Source organism: Alexandromys fortis, unplaced genomic scaffold (assembly GCF_014885135.2).
Source record: "Alexandromys fortis isolate MF-2015 unplaced genomic scaffold, M_Fortis_MF-2015_v1.1 scaffold_1, whole genome shotgun sequence".
Taxonomy (NCBI): domain Eukaryota; kingdom Metazoa; phylum Chordata; class Mammalia; order Rodentia; family Cricetidae; genus Alexandromys; species Alexandromys fortis.
In genome coordinates, this window is record NW_026067927.1 from 37,822,020 (window position 1) to 37,843,346 (window position 21,327).

The following is a 21,327-nucleotide window of genomic DNA, read 5'->3' on the forward strand; positions in this document are numbered from 1 at the left end:
AAAAAAAAAAAAAAAAAAAAAATTGGAGGTGGTGGTTAAATAAAAAATGTCCTGAGGGTTACACCCAAATGTTAAAAGTACAAGAACACAAAGAAATCTTTTTTGGATAAGCTCTCGTGAAGCTCAGGTCGGCTTTTCACTTGCTTTATAGCCAAGGCTGGCTTTGCATTTCTGACCACCTGTTCTGGATCACCCAATTTTCTTTTGAACTGCTCACCTGAACTTGTTTCCCCAGCCAATCAAAAGCAATAAATCCAGGCTTAGTTCTAAGAATTAAGAGCCCAAGAAGAAACTGTAATCCGATTCCCCAAAAGACAGGCCTCCAGTAAACCTGCGGAGAAAGATGGAGACCATTAAATATTGCGCTAACTTCATTCACTATTGTAACGAGACTTAAAGAAACAACAAAACATTGGTCATGCAGAGACAGCTTTCGGAAGTGGTGACAGACCCCTTTTGGTTGTAGTTACCTTATTAGGAAGTTAAGGGTGACCTCAACATAGATGTCCAAGGGGCCACTGTCCCCTTAGGAGCATTCTCACATGTGGCTGGGGCAGCCAGGAGCAGAGAATGTTTTTCCAATTGATTAAATGTGTTCTTTGACAACTTCATACATGTACATAATCACTCTAATCACCCTCACTCCCTAGCCTTGCCTAGCTCCCTCCCACCCTGTCTATCCCGCTCATCCTTACAAATCTTTCTCACATTCCTGTCTGTTTGCTTGGTTTCATAACTCACTGAGTTTAAACAGGGCTGTCTGTGTGGCTGTGGATTGGAGCTATCCGCTGAGTCTGGTGGGTTCAGCAGTGGGCACACAACTGAAGACAATGACCATGCCTTTCCCAGAATTTATCAATAGCCTGAAACAATTCAGGGACCCATGAATTTGATGCACATACAACTATCTGGGAAGAGCTCAATAAAGGATCAGGTTGACCTGTGGCCGTATTTGTTAGGAACCATCTCTATTACATTAACTGAAGTGAGAAGATTTGCCTACTGTGGGTGGCTCCATTCCCTACACAGGCTCTCCTGAACCGTGTAAGGGTGGAGAAGGGAGCTGAGCTCAAGCATGAATGCATTGATTTATTGCTTTCCGCTCTTGACTGTGTATAATGACTAGCGGCTTCATGTTCTTGCCACTTTAATTATCCGACAATGGTGGGCTATAACCTGGAATTGTGAACAAAATAAACCCTTTCTTTCTAAATTGATTTTGCCAAAGCAACAAGAAGCGAAACTAAGACAGACCCCATATAAGTAAACTCAATGCAATGGTTGTGTCATGCCTTGGAAGGCATTTCGAAGCCCTACTCCCTGTCTCTGGATCCTCTGTTTGTCTTGCACCCTCTTCCACAGTGTTCTCTGAGCCTCAGAGGGGATGTTAGAAATGTCCTTCTAGAGCTGGGCCCTCAGCTGTCACCCGTTCTCAGCAGCACGGGTAGCAGCAAGTCTGCGTTCACCCACCGCTCACTACAAAGAGACTTCAGAGAACCGTTCTGTAATACATGCATATATCAGGGCTGCATCCACTCGGTATAAACCTTGGTGCAGAATCTGAGAACTTATGTAACTGTGAAGTCCTGAGAAATGCCTTGGACACAAAGAATTGTCTCCGAGACACCCGGTCAAATTGTAAAAGTTACATGTACAATTATTTCTTCACTTGGAAAATGGAAAGGTAGAAATTGATTTTTCTGTGTTCAAAGCTTGTTTATCTGATAATTTATAACTGAATTAGATGAAATTCGGCTCAGTTGAGAGACTCTTGCTCCCCAGTAAAGGGAGCAAAGACCTCCATTGCAGACCTAGGATGACAGAAAACACAGACTGCCGTCTACACTTCTCTCAGAGCAGAAACGAGTGACCTAAACTCCTGAGATTGATGGCACAGAGAATGGAGATGTTCCTCTGAGCAGGGCAAATACTTTTCATTGTATTAGGTCAACTCGGTCTCTGATTAATGTTTCCTCTGTGGGTCATCCTTTCAGCCAGAAAGGACTTAGGACTTCTGCAGGCTGCCATTGTGATTTGTAGGTAAAAGCTTTTAGTCTTAGAATTCAAACCCATCTCATGGGCTGTAGGAGGATTAGAAAAAAAGAAAAAAAAGGAGGGGTTGAGAATTGGATGCAACAAGGAAGGAGTGTATAAGGACAAATTTTGAGAATAAAAAAGCCCAAATCATAAACAGTATTTCCATAAAACACAGGATTGAAGACTGGTAGACGGCTTAGTTAGCATGTGCGAAGCCTAACATTCAGTCCCCAGGTCCCCCGTTCTCTTATAAACTGGGTATTGCTGCACCTGTTTTGAATACCAGCACTGAGGCAGCAGAAGGATCAGAAGTTCAAGGTCATCCTTGAAAGAATTTAAGGCTAGCCTGGGATATATGAGGTCCCATCTCAAAACTCAGAAAGTACAGGGTTGAGTAGAATGGGTCAAAGGGAATGACTTTCCCTGAGTGGGCATGAGGGATGTTTTACTTGTGTAACTGGAAATTGCTAGAAATATAACAGTTTAGACAAGCACCTTTGTTTGCTTGCCACCTGAAGGACTCTCAGGGCTGGGGCGGTGGGAAGAAAAATTTGCCTAGTTAGATTCTTTCTCAGCCACTGTTTTGGAGTCTTATGCCCCCCTGGTCCCAGGACCAGTCTGTACTTACTCTGGTTGGATGTTTGGAAAAGAGAAATAACAGGATAATGTACATCACGAGTCCGCCAAAGGACACCAGCTGCTGATTGCCCAATTTGGCAGTGTCAAGGATCAACCAGAAAATGACGGCCAGGATCAATGAGCTCCACATGACCCTGTGAGAACAAGAGTAACAGGATGAGGCCAACGCTAACAAGTGAAAACTGTAGTGAGACAGCACGCCCCAGAACCGGAAGCTCTGCTTCAGCTGCTTGGCTACAGCGACATCCGTCCCTCCATGAGCATCCCGGAGGAGAGTGGGTGTTTGTACAGAAGTGTCTGGTCTCTGTCTATAGGGTCTTTGAGAGGCACATTCATCTTTTTCTGTCAGTTTTGGGATGGGTGTTGACTTCTTCCCTTCACGAGAGAACATGTTTTCTGTATTTAGGGGATCTCAGCAGAGCTGAGTCAGACTTTGGGTCCTATCTTCCCTCATGAGAGTCTGGTAGACATGATAGGTGAGCCGGGCGGTGGTGGCGCACGCCTTTAATCCCAGCACTCGGGAGGCAGAGGCAGGTGGATCTCTGTGAGTTTGAGACCAGCCTGGTCTACAAGAGCTAGTTCCAGGACAGGCTCCAAAACCACAGAGAAACCCTGTCTCGAAAAAAAATATATAATATAATAATAAGTATTAAGTGAAACAAAACATTCAAGATCGAATGTAATCCATGATTTCCATTTATTAAAAGAATTTAATGAGATCATACATAACTATATATGAAAGTGCGAGCTCACATAGTCATCGGGTCTTTACTGTGTTGGACTTATAAGCCAATTTTTAAGCCAGCACTGAAACCAGAAGGCATCGTGCAGCTGTTCTCTGACCTGGGTCAGGACAGACACTACTGATTGATCATGATCTCATTCTACGGACAAGGTTGAAAGATCTAACCCATCCCTGTATGTCCAAAATGTTGCATTGTCCTATATTCTTGTCTAATTCTTAATGTGTAGATATCTAGGCATCTCTCTAATACAAACATGAAGATAAGCGGTTTGTCTTTGGACATTTACCATCGAACCGAGGGGCTTGCTGGTACACCTGAACAGCTTCCATCTGATCCCTCATCTCACCCTGCATGTCTTGTTCGCCAAATGGAGGCATGATGGCGGATTGCTCAAGGGTATTTCTAGCATCAACATCCCATAAATGAGGATGGAATTTTAGAACACATTTTTGGAACGGTGTTGGAGAGAGCCAGCATGCCTCCACTGAAGTAGGAGAGAAAGATGTATTTACCATTTCAGCCAGAACCAATGCCTGTCGAGAAGCCTTCTGCCTGGAGATAGGAACTCATCAATTCGCTGCTCATATTTGGCCATCAAGTGATCCCAGATAACAAAGAAGATGGTAACCACGGTGATCACAAAAAGAGGCAGGGCTCTGTGGAAGTTTAGTACACAGGCTGCAATCACCAGAGCCAGGAAAACTGTCCAGGAGGCAAATTCAGATGGTTAATATTACCACACCAGGGGTCCTGGGCTTCCAGCCTGCGTCTGATTTAGGCAAGGGGTGGCTTAATTAGGCACCCACGGAATGCAGGGATGCTTTGGTGGAGGCACAGACTTCTTGAACTGAGCCTTTTGATTTTCTTTCAAGCAAGTCCCTAAGATTTCACCATGATGGAGAAAGGATGCTGTTTTTTATGAGTTTTCCTCTTATAGTACCTTCTCAGTTCTTGAATCCTGACACTTGGTCACTATCGCCGCATTTAAAGAACAGATTCCAGGATAAAAATACCAGATGTGGTAGTGTACATCTTTTAATCCCAATACTTGGGAGATAGAGATAGTTGGATCTCTGTGAGTTCAAGACCAGCATGGTCTACATAATGAGTTCCAGGACTCCAAGGATTATACAGTGAGAGCCTGCCTCAAAAAAAATAAAATAAAGTTTCTTTTTCTAAAAAGTCAGCAAACAATGGCCCACAGTTTCAGTCTGACTTGCTACGAAGGAGGTGGCATTTGCTGTGCGTACTTGCACCCTTTAATCAAGTATTACCGCAATGCAGCCATGTCTTTCCACTTACACAGTATCTGTGGTTGTATTTTTGTTATAATGGCAAGGTTGAAGGTCCAGTATGGCCAGACCTAAAAGACTCTCTGGCCTGCTGGAGGGACGCTGGCCCACCCTTGCTGTAGCTGCCCCAGCTGTTTGGAAATCAGAACACTCTTGGCTTTGATGGTGTAGCATTCTTCTACAGATGCCTAGGGGCTTAGTGGGAAGGTTCACATTTTTTAGACCACGTTTTTGCTTTGGAGGCTGAAGTGTGGGCCCAAAGGTCCCGGGTCTTACTCTGCCTTCACTCCTACATTCATTTTTGTTCTTGTTTAACCTGTGTTCACTGCAAAGTCTGCCAGTTGTCCAAGTATTTTCATTTGCATTAGCCAACGTGCTTCCTTGAAAACACGTCACAATAACAAGGGCTCTATGAGCCCCAAGAGTAAGGTAGTGCCATGGTTTGGCTGTATCCCCCTGTAGTTTGTATGTTAGAAATTTAATTCCCACATTCAAATAGTGATAGCAGCAGAGGCGGGGCCTTCAGTGAAGTAATTGGAATTAGATGAGGCCCTGAGGCTGGAGCCACCATGGTGTTACTAGTGGCTTCATAAAAACAGACATGGGTCAGCGTGTGTCATCTCATGCCGCAAAGTCCCTCCGTCACCAATACTTGATCCTGGACTCTGTTCCAGGACCCAAAAAATATCTATGATTGAGCCTACAGTATTCGGTTATAGCAACAGAAAATGGACTAAGACAGTAGGTGAATCAAAACCAAAAATTTCTGATTGGCTTCATAAGAAAGGCAGGCGAGCAATCTGTGTAGACTTTCCCTTCTGGGGTTTGTTGAGTGACTTCACCACTTCTCTGGGTGAGTCTGTGAGGTCCAGGGGAAGGGCAGATTTCTTTCTTTACACAGAAAGCTAACACTTAAAAGATCCCAAGAAATGACAACAGCATTCCCACAGCCCTTTGGTATTTACCTGTCAATAGAATGCCCCCTATGGTGCGCCGAATAATGATTCTGTGCTTTCTATTAAACTCACAAATCAGATCATACTTCCTTTCCAAACATCTGCAACACAAAAGCCAAAGACCCACAGAGTAAGCACCCAAACATGAGATACTGGCGTGCGCAGCCTGGGTTAGAAGCTTCACAAACAACACAAACAGGTTTCTGAAGCCGCGTCTCAAAGCAGAAGTGGAACAGTCATCTTTGGTGGACACTGGCCATAATGAGGATTAACTACTGAAGAGTGTGCCGCGCTCTGAGGGAGGGAACCGAATGGTGATGGAAGCCATTAGTTAGTAATTTATACCTTTAATGAGAAGACTGTCCTGAGAAAATATAAAAATAAAGACTGGGTTCCCAGAGCCACATCTTTTTAAACTGATTGCGTCTATCACCCCAAAAGCCATGAATTTTATCCAAGTGGTGCTGGGTGAGGTGCTGACAATTTCTAATGAAGCATAGTAAAATTTAATTTAGAAGAGAATAAAAAGACAAACACGGAATAAAACACACAGGGAGTAGATGCGGCTGTGTCCTTGGCTTAAGAACTGTACCCTTTTTGACGTTCATCTTGGTCATCCTCCTCCATGTCTTCTTTGTTTCCTAGAGACTCCTGCTCAATCGTGATCTGCCTGTCACCCTGGAGATCAAACGTAGAGCAGAGAGGATAATGAGAATCCCGGCACCATGGACCCTGGACTCCTTTGCTCAGCATTCAGGCAAAGAATGCTCAACAGTCCTTTTAAAATTATTACGCAAGAAATGGCTCCCCTCATCTACTTCTCAGGCACCTTTTCCCCTTTATAATCATAAGAAATTAAGGATCATACTTACGTTCTTCCCTCCCAGAGGAGCCTCTGGTACCCCCACCCCTATCACCACCTTTTTTTTTTTTTTTGAAAAGGGAACATGTTTGTAGTTCTGATTTTGTTCCCGTTTCTGCTGTAATCATTCAACCCCAGACACCAGCTCTGGTTTTAGGAAAGGCTAAATGAAGTTAACCACAAAGGCTGTGCAATTCTCCCTTTACAATGAACCGACTCATTTCCAGAGTTCTGAAACCAAACCAAGGCTTTGCTTGCAGATACGAATACCTGCCTCATCCTTCAAGAGCTGACAGACTCCCCTTGGGACTCACAGGAGCGTTGCCTTCCCCTAACAATTTAAGGGTAACGCGCACCCAAGCCACTTTTCATGGACAGTTTTTCCAGGAACAGTATAAACTTTCCCCCAAATACCCATGGCCTATTCTGTTCCCAGAGTAGCTCCTTCTCTCCATCCCACAATATTTCTTCAGCTGGTGAAGCTGATTACTGTATGTAGCTGGGGAACATTCAGGTGGACTAGCTCTATTATAGCCTGTAAGCCACTCTAATAAATCCTATCTTCTATCTATCTATCTATCTATCTATCTATCTATCTATCTATCTATCTATCTTCTATCTATCATCTATCTATCTATCTATCTATCTATCTATCTATCTATCTATCTATCTCTTCTATCTATCATCTATTCCTCTCTCTCTCTCTCTCTCTCTCTCTCTCTCTCTTTCTCTCTCTCTTTATCCACACACTCTCATTTTGTGAGTTTTATTCCTATAGAGAACCCAGGATAATACATGGGTCATTTTCTGGAGTGCTCTACCTATGTTTGGATAAGATCTTCACTGCTGTAGTATTGTATAGAACGGTTTCAGTGCCCTAAAACTCCTGTGGCTCACCCCCACTTTCTCCCTAAGCATCGGAAACCAGTATCTCTTCACTCCTTCATGGCTTTGCCTCGTCCAGGATGCTGCCGCTGGGGGGGGGGGTGTCCCCATCTTAAACTGACTTCTCTCATTCCGTAGTAAGCACTGACAGCTCCCCTAGTTCTCCCCATCACCCCATCATTTGTTTCAGTACTGAAAACATCGCATCATCCATTTTACTGATGGGCGTCTGGGCTGCTCCCACGGTTTGCCCATTATGAACTTTCTGTGTGGAGGTTCTCACAGGGACTTGTTTGCTCGCTGGGGGACAGAGAGGTACAAACACGGCACAGCATATTAACTGACATAAGCAGTAACGAAGATGGGCAGTGTGATCCCCACGGCGACGCGCACAGAAGCGCGCTTGCGTAAACACAGGCTACGCGCCAGTTCCTTCCCCGTGGATGGAAAGAACAGCTTTCCCCGTCCGGTTGTCTGCGATCTCTCCCCCAGTTTCAGGGACTCAGGACTACTTTTCAACGGGTGTTCTATATGAGCAATTGCTTTTGTTTCAGCAACGGAAGACATTCTACCGAAAGCTGCTGATAGAGGTCCTTGCCAGATGTGGTACCCATGCCTGCCACCCCCCTACCTGGGATGCTGAAGTAAGAGGGTCAGGGGTTCAAGGTTATCCTCTGCTGCATATTGAGTTTGAAGGCGGCGTTGGTCACATGAACATGAGACCCATCCCACCCCAAACAAACAACAATAAAATAAAAACAATAAATCTCAATCTAAAACAGAGACACATACGAACTAACGTCCTTAAGAGTCTCTTGGGCTCCATAGAACTAAGGGAGGGCATCTCACGGGCCTCCTTCACCTTAACGTTCAGGTGCTTGCTTTTTCTGCCAGGAGGTTTCATCCCAGGCTGGCCCTGCTCCTGCCTCTGCCCCCTGAGTAGCTGGGGCTACAAGGATGACCTCACATGCTGGCCTGAGACTGGGCTTTGTGCCTCGGGCTGGTTTTCCTTTCAGGGAACTCTGAGGCCGTCTGTAAAAGTGAAGCCTTGCTTTAGAGTACGTGTGCTTTCTGGATGACTGCCTTAGACACACTAACCACTCTTCATTCACAGGTGGCGGAGTATCACCATGGCAACAGTTCTTCAACCATCCTCCACACCTGCCTTACCTGCTTGGCATTTCCTTGTTCCCTGCTCTGTATGGATCTGCTCCTGACTGCGCTGTTTCCTGGTGTGTTCTGCTCTTCAAAGTCTTCATCCTAAGAAAAATGCAGAGTGAAAAAAAAAAAAAAGACAAAATCCACAGAGTCAGAGCCCAAACACAATTGTCCTTTCGTGACCATTCCAGGAAGGGCTGTGAAAAGCGGCAGCAGGCGGGCTTCGGTGTTCTTGTGAGGTACCTGATGCAAGGAACCATGAGCTCATAAAGAAATGAATGAAATTTTTAATTTTATTCTGATGGGAAAGATCCACGTGTATTGAGGAAGTTACAGCAGCTTCCCACCGTTGGCCCCGGCTGCAGAGCCAGTACCAGGGGACCTGGGTGGGGACCTAAGGCTTCAGCAGGGCAAGTCATCACCTAGCTGAGGGACCACCCTCAGGAAGGCAGACCCACCTTTAAACCTTGCTCAGGAGATAGGAGAAATGATTATCCCTTGAATAAGATAAGGTACTTTTCCTTCCCCAAGTTCCCACACATGAGCCCCAGCTCACAGCTTCTGATGTCGGAGTAATTCTGATTAGCGAATGCTGTCCTTTCCTTTCCATGTCTCTAACTCGCCTGGCTTCTCTCTAAAGCTTCCTTCTTGCAGTGTGGCTGTTTGCCCACATGTTGTTCACCTTCATGCCCGTTTAACTCAACTGGTATGGCCTCTCTCTCTCTCTCTCTCTCTCTCTCTCTCTCCTGGGTAGAAGTGGAGATTTACAGCTCAATGCCCTGGGGCTTCAATTTTAAACTACAATTTTAAAGTTTTAAAAATAAAACTGTTCTTGTGGGTCTGTTCTTAAGTAATCTCTCCTCCCTCCCTTTCTTCTTCCTCCTCCTCCTTTGCTTTTTGCAATCTGTTCTCACTGTGTTGCCCCGGCTAACCTGGAACTAGCTAAGTAGACCAAGTTGACCTTGAACTCACAGAGATCCTCCTGCCTCTGTCTTTTGAGTGCTGGGATTAAAGGCGTGCACCGCGACTGCTCCCATCTTTAAATTCTTATAAAGAGACTAAGACCCCAAGACCTCTGTGACACCTCTAGTGGCCCTCAGGAATTCCTGGCACGGTATAGAAGGAAATGAAACGGGGCCATTGTACACAAAGCACGGGAACGGGGCCGTTGCACTGAGAGTCCTTTGGGGACTCTTTATTGTTCTGCAGTCAGGCTCCAGGATCCCGAATTACATGCGTGCATAAAATCAGGGTCCCTAATTTAAAGGTGCAATACGTGGGGAACGGAGGGGAAGACTTTAACATGGGCCTGACTCCTAATCCTAAGACCAGGGGAGAGCATTCCCTCAATACACTAACTTTCTCTGGACCTTGGGGTTCTGTCTGCTTGGAGTTTTGTTGCCATTGTTCCTTTTTATTTTCAACTTTGTGTGACATTCCGTGGATCGTATGGTTCTAAACGCCGATTTCTGGTTCTTTCCAGAACCCAGAGATTTTCACCCCGGAGGAGCTTCTTTTCTTTTAAAGCTTCAGCCTTTGGATGCTGGCCGCTCCTGCCACCTGCTGGCCGTATCGGGAATCTTTGCTGGGTCCTGGTTGTGTGTGTGTGTGTGTGTGTGTGTGTGTGTGTGTGTGCTGTTGCATGCTGCTTTGCACGCTCACAGAGAGAACCCTGACGGGGTTTTCCCTTGTGTGCTGGGATTGTCCTGTCCAATGGACTCACGCCTTGGTCTTCAAATTTCCAGGAAGAAAATCTCCTCCCACTTGAGGGTTTAAAACAGAGGGGTCACTGTGGGTGTAGGTAGGTGAGTGGAAAATGACCAGCTTTTCTCTTCCTCTTCAAGTTGGAACTGTGGGCCTGTAATGCAGGCTTCTAGTCACTTTTAGCTACCATTTCTTTCTGTCTATTTAATAAGTGGGACTATTGACACCGTTGTTCTTCATACCTGTGAGCACGCCTGTTCTCGGGGAACACAGTATCTTCCAGGACACTGACTGTTGTGGGAATCACATGCATGTCTCAGGGAAATGAAGTGGGGGCTGAAAACACTCATACGTATAAATTAAATTTTAAAATTTATTTAAGATACCAAGATATTGATGATTAACTATCACTAAACATATTTAATGATATATTAAAACATATTTCTGATAGAGCATATATACATCTCTATTAACAGTTGTACTGTCGGGTTTTGTGTATCAACTTGGCACAAGCTAGAATCACTAGATGAAGAGGCCTCATTGAAGAAAGGCCTCCATGAGATCCAGCTGTAAGGCATTTTCTCAATTAGTGATCAATGGGGGAGGGCCCAGCTCATGATGGGTGATGCCATCCCTGGGCAGGTGGTCCTGGGTTCTATATGAAAGCACATTGAGCAAGCCATGAGGAGCACTGTCTGTGGCTTCTGCATCAGCTCCTGCCTCCAGGATTCTGCCCTGACCCTAGCCTGACTTCCTTCAGTGATGAACAGTGATGTGGAAGTGTAATAAACTCTTTTCTCTCCAAGTTGCCTTTTGGTCATGGTGTTTCATTTCAGCAATAAAAACCCTAACTAAGAGAAGAGCGAGAAATAAAAAAGGAACAATGACAACAAAACTCCTAGCAGACAAAACCCCAGGGTCTTAGGGAACATGCTGTGATTCCCTCTGGCCCATATTGACGTCTTCCTCTCCTATCCCCTGCTTATTGCGTCCTTACATGAAGAAACATTTACTTAAAATGTTTTCTGGGCATGTGGCACACACCTTTAATCCCAGCAGGGAGACAGAGACAGCCTGCTCTACGTAGTGAGTTCGTGAGTTCCAGGAAAGCCAGGGCTACATAGTTAGATCCTGGTTCAAAACTTACCGATTATCCTTATGAATGCTTTGCTTCATGTATGTGTGTGTATGCAGTGCTCACGGCAGCCAGAAGAGGGCCTCAGATCCACAGAACTGGAGGTGCGGGGAACCCAGTGGTCCCTCTGCAAGAGGAGCCAGGGCTCTTAACCTTTGACTCATGTCCACAGCCCCTAAGAAACAGTCGTAAGTGGACACAGCTGTGCACAAAGGAACCCTTTTATTTTATTTTTACATAACGGGGCATCTTGGTTTTGTCTCTGGAGCTATCCACACCACAGTCTGGAAAGTACATTGGAAGTGTGTAAATGTGTCCGGGAGCAGAGCTTTCAGCCAGCCCTGGGGTCATTTGTACTGTGATCATTTAGATTCTGAAACAGCAAGGGACCAGTTTGAACATTCTTCTGAGTTTTTAAAATCCTATTGCATAATTCCTCCGACAGGATTGCTTTTACCTACTGGCATTCATAAGTCCTAGTTATGTTTAAATGAACGGCATGGCTTCCGGCACCAGCGAGCTGCTGTGCAGTGTCCACTTGGGGGCTCCACTCCCAGAGCTGTGGGGACAGTGGCTCCTAAGCTCCACTTCAGCAGGCTCGGCCAGTAGGACCGGCTTAGGAATCAACACGCTGAAGTGCTGGGCAGACAGGCAGGCAGGCATCCATAGACTCTGTTCTCACCAGCGGCTTTGGGCTCTGCCTCCCAGACACAATGAGAAGATGGAGTTTTCAGGGGAAGCTCCTGGTTTCTGGTCAAAAGAAATCCGGGGCCAGAGAGATAACTCAGTACTTAAGAACACTGGGTGCTTTTGCAGAGGACCTGGGTTCAGCTCCCAGCATCCACACGATGCCTCACAACCATCTATAGCTCCAGTTCCAAGGACTAGGACACCCTCTTCTGGCCTTCATTGGCACCAGGCAGGCATGTGTGCACAGACATACACTAAGGCAAAAATCCATACAAATCAAACCAAACCAAACCAAATCAGGAACCAACGTTCTGTTGTCCCCAAATGAACATTCTGCACTGTGGCCCTCTCCCTAAGAGCTAATTCATCTGGATCTGCCAATCGCCTTGTTAGATGACCCCACTGAAGGATTTGAAAAGTGTGTGACAGTGTTTGCTTTGTGACTGTAAAAACGTCAGTGAAGTTATATAGCAGCACGGAGTTTGGGGGTAACCTCAACCCATGTTCACAGGCTGTTTTTCTACAGAATAAACAACCTCTTTTCCCCTTTTGGCAAGAGCTTTCCCCCCCTTTCCTCAAGTCCAAATACCACAGCCATGAAGAACAAACCCAAGCAAGTACTGGAGAATGTGCTAACTGCAGGAAACTAAAGAAACACAACCAAGCCACTAGTGATGTCAACTTGATGGGACCTGGCGTCACCTAGGAGACGAGTTTCCAGGGACCCCTGTGAGGGATGGTGTGGAACAGGTCAACTGAGGGGGGATGACCCACGCTGACAGAGGGCAGCACCATGCCCTGGGCTTGGCGCTCCTGAACTGCAGGAGACGTTGTGAGCCAAGCGCCAGCGTTGGAGTTCCTGATGGTGGGTGTCATGTGGCCGTCGGCTTCGAGCACCTGCTGTCTTTATAGCCCTGCCACATGGATAGTAAACTGTGAGCCAGGGTAGCCCTTTCCTCCCCTAAGCTGCTTTCTCTGGTAGTTGTTTTTGAGACAGGGTCTCTGCGTATCTCTGGTTGTCCTAGAACCCATTGTGTAAACCAGTCTGACCTTGTTTGCAGCCTCTGCTTCACACTGGGATTAAAGGCGTGTTCCAGCAATGGGCCTGCTTGTGTCAGGCTATTTTACCAGAGTACCAGGAAAAGGAATCAGTGTAAAAGCTATTGGGAACACCTGAGAAACAGCGCTGCAGACAGACCGCGGGGTGTCATTGAACTGGCTGTTGCTCTTAGCTCAACCTTCCTGTGAACCCAAAAGGAACTCCAGAATGACGAGCGACAGCAAAGTTGGATGTAATGGCCGTGGGCGGGCATATGTGTGGGCAGCAGTGTGATTTCAGTCATGTGGAAGTGGCTAATGATAAAAAAAGGTCCATGCCCTTAAACCTCAGACCTTTCTCTTGGCCTGTGACAAACCGTTTCGCCCATTCTCCCACAGTAAGAGACCTGAGCAACCACTAGCATGGTACGGAAGAGGCAGGTGGATTCCCGAGCTCTTGAGAGTGGGGAGAGCTTACCTTCTGTAGTAAGGCCTCCAAGGCCCCTAAAGGTGGAGAGAATACTTCTCGGCCCAGAACTGACTTAAACCCTCTGTGAAGGTTCAGGAAGGCAGCCTTCCAGTCGGCCAGAGGAGGAGCCTGACTTGAGTAAGTGCCAGTTAGCAAATCCTCCCACCCTTTCCTGCTTTTTGCAACTTCCACACCTCTGACTGGGCCTGAACCTCTCTCTCCCTGTTTCCTCATTCTTCCTCAGAAGGCCAACTCACCTGACAGAAACAGAAAGCTCAAGCCAGCTCACAGAGTGAAGTCAGTCCTCACTGATTTTTAATGATACCAGTGTCTTGCTTTGTTCTTTGGGGGCAAAATACCCAAAGCTCTGAATTCAGCCTTTCCATCTGACTGATCTTAGATGTCGCTCAGATGCAGCTGGGGGCAGAATCTCCCGTCCACTTACTGCCCACTGACTTGTCTTACATCCCCACCCATAGGATGACAGCTGAGATTCAGGCAGCACGGCAGGTGGAAATTAAGAGCTCATTCCACTGCAAAAAGGAAAAGCCACGCACAGGAAGCTGATGTCTGATGCTGCTTTAGAACTGACGGAGGCAGATGTCTATTACTCATAATGATTTGGGAGCAAAAACAGTTTGAATTTTCAGAAATAAAAGATCTGTACAAGTCCCACCACTGGCTGTGCTGTTGTCTGTAACACCCAATACATGACCATAATCTGAAACCCAAATAAATCTTCGACACACAACACTCAGACAAGCGAGACCTTGTCTCAAAAAGACTAAATAAACAAAAAAAAAAAAAAAATCCCATACCAAAACCAAACAAACAAAGAAAAACAAAACCAAAACTTAGATACAAGGAGATACAAGGGGCTGCAGAGAGGGTCAGTGGTTAGATCACTTGCTGTTCTTCCAAAGGACCCAACTCTTCTAATCCAAGTATTCACAGTGGTCCACAACCACCTGTAATTCAAGCTCTAGGGGGACCTGGCACCCTCTTCTGGCCTCCGTGGGAACCTGCACTCATGTGGCATATACTCACACAAGAACACATTAACACACATGAATAAATGTTTAAAAAATAGCTAGTTGTGGCAGCACACGTTTTTAAACCCAGCATCCAGGAGGCAGAGACAGGTGACTTTTAGGCCGTCTAGGTTTACATAATGAGCTCCAGGCCAGTCAGGGCTACATGATGAGACTCCGTCTTGAAAAATAAAAAAATAAGAACAAAAGAACCTTTGTTTACCCTAGCAGGTGCCCTAGTGAGGATTACTATGGCTGTGATGAAATGCCGTGACCAAAAACGACTTGGGGAGGAAAGGGATGATTCAGCTCATGCTTCCACATCATAGTCTGTATTTCAAGGAAGTCAGGAACGCAAACAGGGCAGGAGCCTGGAGCAGGAGCTGACACAGAGGCCGTGGAGGAGGCTTGCTCAGCCTGCTTTCTTATGGAACCCAGAACCACCAGCCCAGGAGGGGCACCACCCACAATGCTGGGTCCTCTCCCATCAATCACCAATTGAGAAAATGCCCTAAAGCCAGATCTGATGGAGGCATTTTCTCAATTGAGGTTCCCTCCTCTCAGATGACTCCAGCTTGTGTCAAGTTGATATAAAAATAGCCAGGACAGCAGGGTCACCAAGAAAAATATTTTTTTCTGTTTGTTTGTTTTTCAAGACAGGGTTTCGAACCTGTGCTGGAACTAGCTCTTGTAGACCAGGCTGGCCTCTAACTCACAAAGATCTGCCTGCCTCTACCTCCCGAGTGTGGGATTAAAGGCGTGTGCCACCACCGCCCGGCTGGAAGAGGGATTTGCCCTGCACAGGAGTCTAAGGGACATTTTTCTTGATTATGATTGATGTGGAAGGTCCCAGCCCACTGCAGGTAGTGCCACCCCTGGGCAGACGAGCAAGTCACGGAGTGCAAACACCACTCTTCTCTGGTCTCTCTGCATCAGTTTCTGCCTTGAGTTTCGGCTTTAGCTTCCCCTCATGGTGGACTGTGATCCTGCAGGCCAAACAAACTCTTCCCTCCTCAAGTTGCTTTCCATGTTTTATCTCAGAACAGAAAGCAAACAAGAATAATGAGCAAGTCACTGCCTTGGGAAAGAACCCACTCTGGCAATAAGGACATAACCCATTTGCCATTGGTGCACTGATCAGCTCCTGAAGGTCCCAGCTCTCGACTCTTTGCACGGGAACTCTGTAGCACACAGTCAGACTGCAGGAAAGCCAGGGCACATGTTCAGACTACAGCAAAGAGGTTCAGCAATGCCATGTGAAGATACACATCCTACTGCAGCTGGCACAGAGAAATAGAAGCACAGTCACACTGTTGCTCCGGCAGTCAGTGGCTTTGTGTTTCTAGACTTCTCTGGCCCTCTCCCTTCAGAATGCATTTTAGGAGTTCTCATGGGAATATCTTCCTTACATCAGATAGGCAAAGCTACATCAGAGAAAGGCAAGAAACAGTGTTGGAAATTAGAACGAGGCAGAAATCATCATACGTACAACCCGATACAAATGATAGGCAAAACAGTCAACCAGCCTTTAAAAATAATAGGAGAGCCAGGCACGGCAATGCATACAGAGAAACCCTGTCTCGAAAAACCAAAAAAAAAAAAAAAAAAAAAAAAAAAAAAAAAATCCCTTTTCCCAGGTGACTCTAGTTTGTGTCAGAGTGACAGACACTGACAAGCAAGGTCATAACTCCGGGTGGCCTCTTGCTCTCTCCCTCCCCTGCCGGATGCTGGTGTCTTGACATCAGGCTTTCCAGACTCTAGAACTCTGAGCAATTTATTTATTTCCTTTTTAATGTCACCCATTCTCTGTTATTCTGGCACAGCAGAAAATGAATTCACAGTCTCTGTCCCATGCATCTTCAGTGTTTGTATTGTTATTAATTCTTTTTATCCCCGAAGCCAAGAATTTGTAGGCAGGCATCTTTCCTCACTCACGAAGCCAATCTTTCTTTTGAACCCACTGCTCCACTTCTGCTTTGTCTTCGATTTACTCCCAACACTCCTAAGTTTCAATGTTCTCTGTGCTCCTAAGTCCAGTTTTCATCATACAAGGTCCAATTTCTCTTTAAAATGCCCTCATCCGGTCCCACGTCCTCTTGAGGACTACCACAGTTTGACGATTACCTCCTGGCTCCAGACTGCCCTCTTCCCCTTCCTGTATTATCATGGCCTCTTTCTGCTCAGGCCTGAATGTCACCAAGGTGTCCTGAGTTCCTTTCTAAGCTTTCTCACTCATTCCTCCAACAAATAATGACTGTGCCCCCTACTATAGGACAGGCACTGTGTGGGTGATGGAACAGTGTATGTGGTTCCTTTGGTCAGGGGATGGAAGAAAATCTGTCACTGTAAATTATAAATTTGATTGTTTAATTATATAGTGTGACAATGACTATCAAGATGGCCAAGGTGCTTGTTCACTCTTTCCCCTCCCTTTTCCCCTTCCTCATAGAATTGGGGATCAAACCCAGGGCGCTGAACATGTGAGGTGGGTGCCCCACCACTGAGCTATACCCCTAGCCCCTCAAGATGCCACATCACAGGCTAGTTGGGATCAACTTGGCTGTGTCTGTAGTTCCAAAAACATATCCTGTTTATCATGTGAAATGGGAACTATTCTCAGCAGCGAATCCCCAGATGTGAGTGAGAGAGAAAAAAAACGAGGACTTCAAAGCGATTGCAGATGGGTTTTCTCATTTGCAAGCATCTTTTCGATCTACCCACACCCGGACAGTGGCAAGAAGGTCTTTTCCCTTTAAGGCTCCTGATGAAGTTTGAGACTATGGATGCTTCTATGTTGTCTGATTCCTACAACCAAATGAACCACAGACACCAGCAATGCTTGGCTGCGACAGTTTGGTCAGATTCGTTTCAAAAACAGAGCAGAAAATATGGCTTCAGTTTCTCTCTCCTCTCTCTCTCTCTCTCTCTCTCTCTCTCTCTCTCTCTCTCTCTCTCTCTCTCTCTCTCTCTCTCCCTCCTTCCCTCCCTCCCCTCTCTCTCTTCCTCCCTCCCAAAACAGAGTCTTATACCACAGCCCAGGGTTTTTACCTTCCTGGCAGGAGAGCAGGAGAGATTACACGGAGTTCTGACAGCGGATCAAGTTACATCTGGAACACAAGTTCTTTGGTGGAGATTTCTAAGTTAACTTGGCCACTTTCTTTTGAACCCACTCTGATGTAAGAAGTACTTACATCAGAGGGTTGCTGATTAACCAGACATAGACTAAACAGAAACACACAGCGTGCACTCATATACCATAAAGATTTTAGGAAAAACATTTGCCTAGATAGGAGGAAGGCAGAAATGAGCAGGGCACAGTTGGCTTCAGCTGTCAGCTTGGCACACCTGAGAAGAGTGAGCCTCCAATAGAAGTGCTTCACACGAATGGCCACAATGTAGTCTGAGGGAGGCAAACTTTGCACTGAGGCTCCTCCTCCTTAAATGTGTCAAGTCAGCCGCTGAAGCTAACTAACGTACTCCAGGCCTCTGAAGAGAGACTTCATAAAGTTCTCCGAGACACATCTGGGAGCCAAGCTCTCCCAGTTTGGCCCAGACGCTTCACATTGTACAGATGATTTAATTGAGCGCTGGGTATGGACACAGGAAGGTGGCACAGACCTATAATCCCAGCTACTCAGGAGGCTGGGGAAGGAGGGTTGTAAATTCAAGGCCTGCGTTGCTGACTCATCGAGACGTGGGTTCAGATAAAAAGCGATGGGGGTAGGGAGGAGGCAGGGACAAAACTCATGGTAGAGCGCGTGGAAGAACCGTGACCAAACCTCCGTGCTGTAGGGAGTCTGGTCGGGGAAGCATCGTGTGGCATCTTCACAGGGCCACATCAACGGACCCCAGTGTTTGTTACAGGAAGAGACTGACTTCATACATTTCTGGCTTGCTTTGTTCTGTACCTGAATATCCGCCTCCCCCCCCCCCCAGCTAAGTGGTGTGAAATCATTGCTGATATTCTAGCGTTTGCTGAGGCTACGACTTTGCACTCATTGCGCAAAAGTCCTGTGGTGAGGGCGGGGCCTCCATTTCCCCTGGGACTTGTGGTTTGGGGCTTTTATTTCTCTACAGGATTGTGATGGGGGCACCCATTCACCTTTTTTTAACTTTTAAAATTATTTTATTTATTAATTTTATTTTGTGTATGAGTACTTCGTCTGCATGTATGTATGCTCACCATCTATGTCCCTGGTATCTGTGGGGTCAGAAGAGGGCGCCACATACCCTGGAAATGGGGTAATGATGGCTGTGAACCACCGCGTGGGTGCTCGAAACTGAACACACATCCTCGGCAAGAGCAGCAAGCACGCTTATGCACTGAGCCGCCCCTCCAGCCCTTTACCTAAAGTGTTAAGAATTTGTTTTCAATTATGTGTATGCGTGTGGGTCTGCCTGTAGGGATGTGCATGTCCATATAGGTGCCCATAGAGGCCAGGGCATTAGCTACCCCGTCTGAAGAAATTCCTGTCCTTAAGGACTGAGACAGCTTGAGGATGGGACAGAAGTAGAAAAGTGAGAAAACTTACTTGAGTGGTATGTATGTGTGTGTATGTGTGTACATGTGTGTATGTGTGTGCATGTGTGTGTATGTATGTGCATGTGCGTATGTGTGTGCATGTGTGTATGTGTGCGCACATGTGTGTATGTGTAGGTGTGCTCATACATGTGTATACATGTTCGTGCTTGTGTGTGCATATGTATTGTGTGTATACATGTATGTGTGTGCGTGCATGTGAGTGTATGTGTGTATATGTAAGCCGCAGATCCAGACAGCCTGACTCAACTCTGCCTACACAACCTTTGCTTTTCCTGCCTCAGAGTGTGTGACTTTTCTCTTTCCCACCTGTGGTGCCTCCTGTTTCAGAAGCTTATCACTGTCTTCCTGTTGGCAAGAGGCCACTTGTCATATCCAGCCAAGGTCTCTGCCACACGGAGTACAGCCAGTACCGGGAGCACTGAAAGTGGCCTTTCCTGCTCCCTGGGCTGCTCCTGGGCTGCCTTGGCTCACCTTCCCAGACCACTCTTCCTTTTCTCCGACCTGAAGGAGGATGAGGAAGTAGCATGTGGGCCAAGAGGAAGCCTGGGGTTTGGTGGTTCCTGAGATGTGGGTGTTGCTTGTCTCTCAGTCTCCCATGATGGATCTGTTACCATTCACCAAGCATCCGCTGCTTTATCCCCTTTGCTTTACCTGTGCACGCCGGGGTCTCAGGGAAACACGTTTCCCTTTCAAAGCTTCCTGGCTCTACACACTAGGTCAAGGTCCTCTAACTTCTTCTGTGTGAGTATTCCTGACACAATATGATCCGTTGGAAACTCTGAATTCAGGTCCTTCAGCTAGAAATATTTAAGATCAGTACGGGAAGGCATGGGGGGTGCAGCAAGGAAACGGGGTGGGGGTCACTGAGAGGCAGAGGCAGGCAGATCTCTGAGTTTGAGGCCAGCCTGGTCTATGAAGCTAGTTCTTGGACCACCAGGGCTACACAGAGAAACCCTGTAAATGTTGTAAAGCTAATCTAACCTTAAAGCTGTGATACTGGAGGGAGGTACCCCGAAGGAAAGCGGGGGACTCTCAGGTGACAACTGCACAACTTCGCAGCTCCTGCTGCTTTGGTACCCTTCCACACACACACACACGGTACTAGCTTGTCACTGGCGATAACCAAATAGTGGCTTTCTGTTTGAGGTTCCTAGTATAATGCCTAGTACAGTGTCAGGGCTCAATAAACTCCTGTTGAATTTGTAGGTCACACTTTAAGTCAAACAGTTTTGGCTCTCAGAAGCAAAGCAAAACAAAAACAAAGGTTTGAGGGCTGGAGAGATGGCTCAGCTGAGAGGACGCACAGTTTTTTTTTAGCTTGCCGGAGTTCGGCTCCTAGTGTCTACGTGATGGACCAGCCTGACTCCATCTCGAGTTAAAAGCCATTTTGTTATAAGGTCTGAGTAATGTCATTTCTATTTGCTGCAAATTTCAAGTTGACGGTGCTTTAAGCTGTTTCTGGAATCTGACATGCTCCCTACCCTATGGAGTTTGACTCGTACCTCCACCTACTTTATCCTGATAAGGCTTTCTGCCAAGGAATCTTAAGATATCTTGAGCTGTTCTGCCAGGATGATCTGCCAAATAAGTCTGCTGTGTGCTTCTGTAAAATTTGCTTGCCAAGTCCTTATGCCACCAAATTCCTCTGAAAATCCCCAGTTTGTACTTTTTTTTTTCCCTACAAAAGAGGCCCGAAAAGTTACCGCACACCATTCTCTCCAATCCCGCTTTGAGAAGCAGTCCTAGCCGTCGGGAGTAAAGCTCCCTTGGCTGACTTTAAACTGGGTGGTGGTTTTCATTCTCGCTCAGTGGGATCAGCACATGCAGCATGGCTCACAACTGCCTGGAAGTCCAGGGGGATCTGACGCTGCTGGCCTCTGTGGACACTTACATGTTCATACTGTAAGACTTTAAGACAATCCTGAAGCCATTTCTGACAATTCTGAATCCTCTCAGCCTCTGTGCCATAGTGCTTCCCCTCCTCCCCTGGGAACCAAGGACCTAACAGCTACACTTGCACGTACTCAGTTCCTGAACAATTACCCATATACGTATGCTTTGGTTCTGTCCCCTGGGAAACGAGGTCAAAATGACCTCTTACCTCATCTGATCTGGCAACAGCTCTCCAGTCAATTATTGGTA

At 46.4% G+C, this 21,327-nt stretch overlaps 1 protein-coding gene across 5 annotated transcripts in view; it reads right to left on the reverse strand.

The window, feature by feature from the left end:
• Nucleotides 1-21,327, reverse strand: part of Slc28a3 (solute carrier family 28 member 3) — a 53,040-nt gene that overhangs the window by 19,315 nt on the left and 12,398 nt on the right. Inside the window, exons 1-7 of one of the 5 annotated variants that reach the window (XR_007592061.1) lie at nt 13,621-14,183; nt 8,588-8,677; nt 6,263-6,348; nt 5,680-5,771; nt 3,935-4,124; nt 2,666-2,810; nt 218-331 (exon numbers count right to left, since the gene is read on the reverse strand). Coding sequence is in view for 4 of the 5 variants with exons in the window: in XM_050144118.1 (XP_050000075.1) it covers nt 218-331; nt 2,666-2,810; nt 3,935-4,124; nt 5,680-5,771; nt 6,263-6,348; nt 8,588-8,677; nt 13,621-13,845 (942 nt within the window). In the remaining variant the exon portion in view is untranslated. Of the gene's footprint in view, nt 1-217; nt 332-2,665; nt 2,811-3,934; nt 4,125-5,679; nt 5,772-6,262; nt 6,349-8,587; nt 8,678-11,426; nt 11,446-13,620; nt 14,184-17,690; nt 17,831-21,327 lie in introns of those variants that run through there. The other 4 variants (XM_050144120.1, XM_050144118.1, XM_050144121.1 and 1 more) reach the window with 4 other exon arrangements.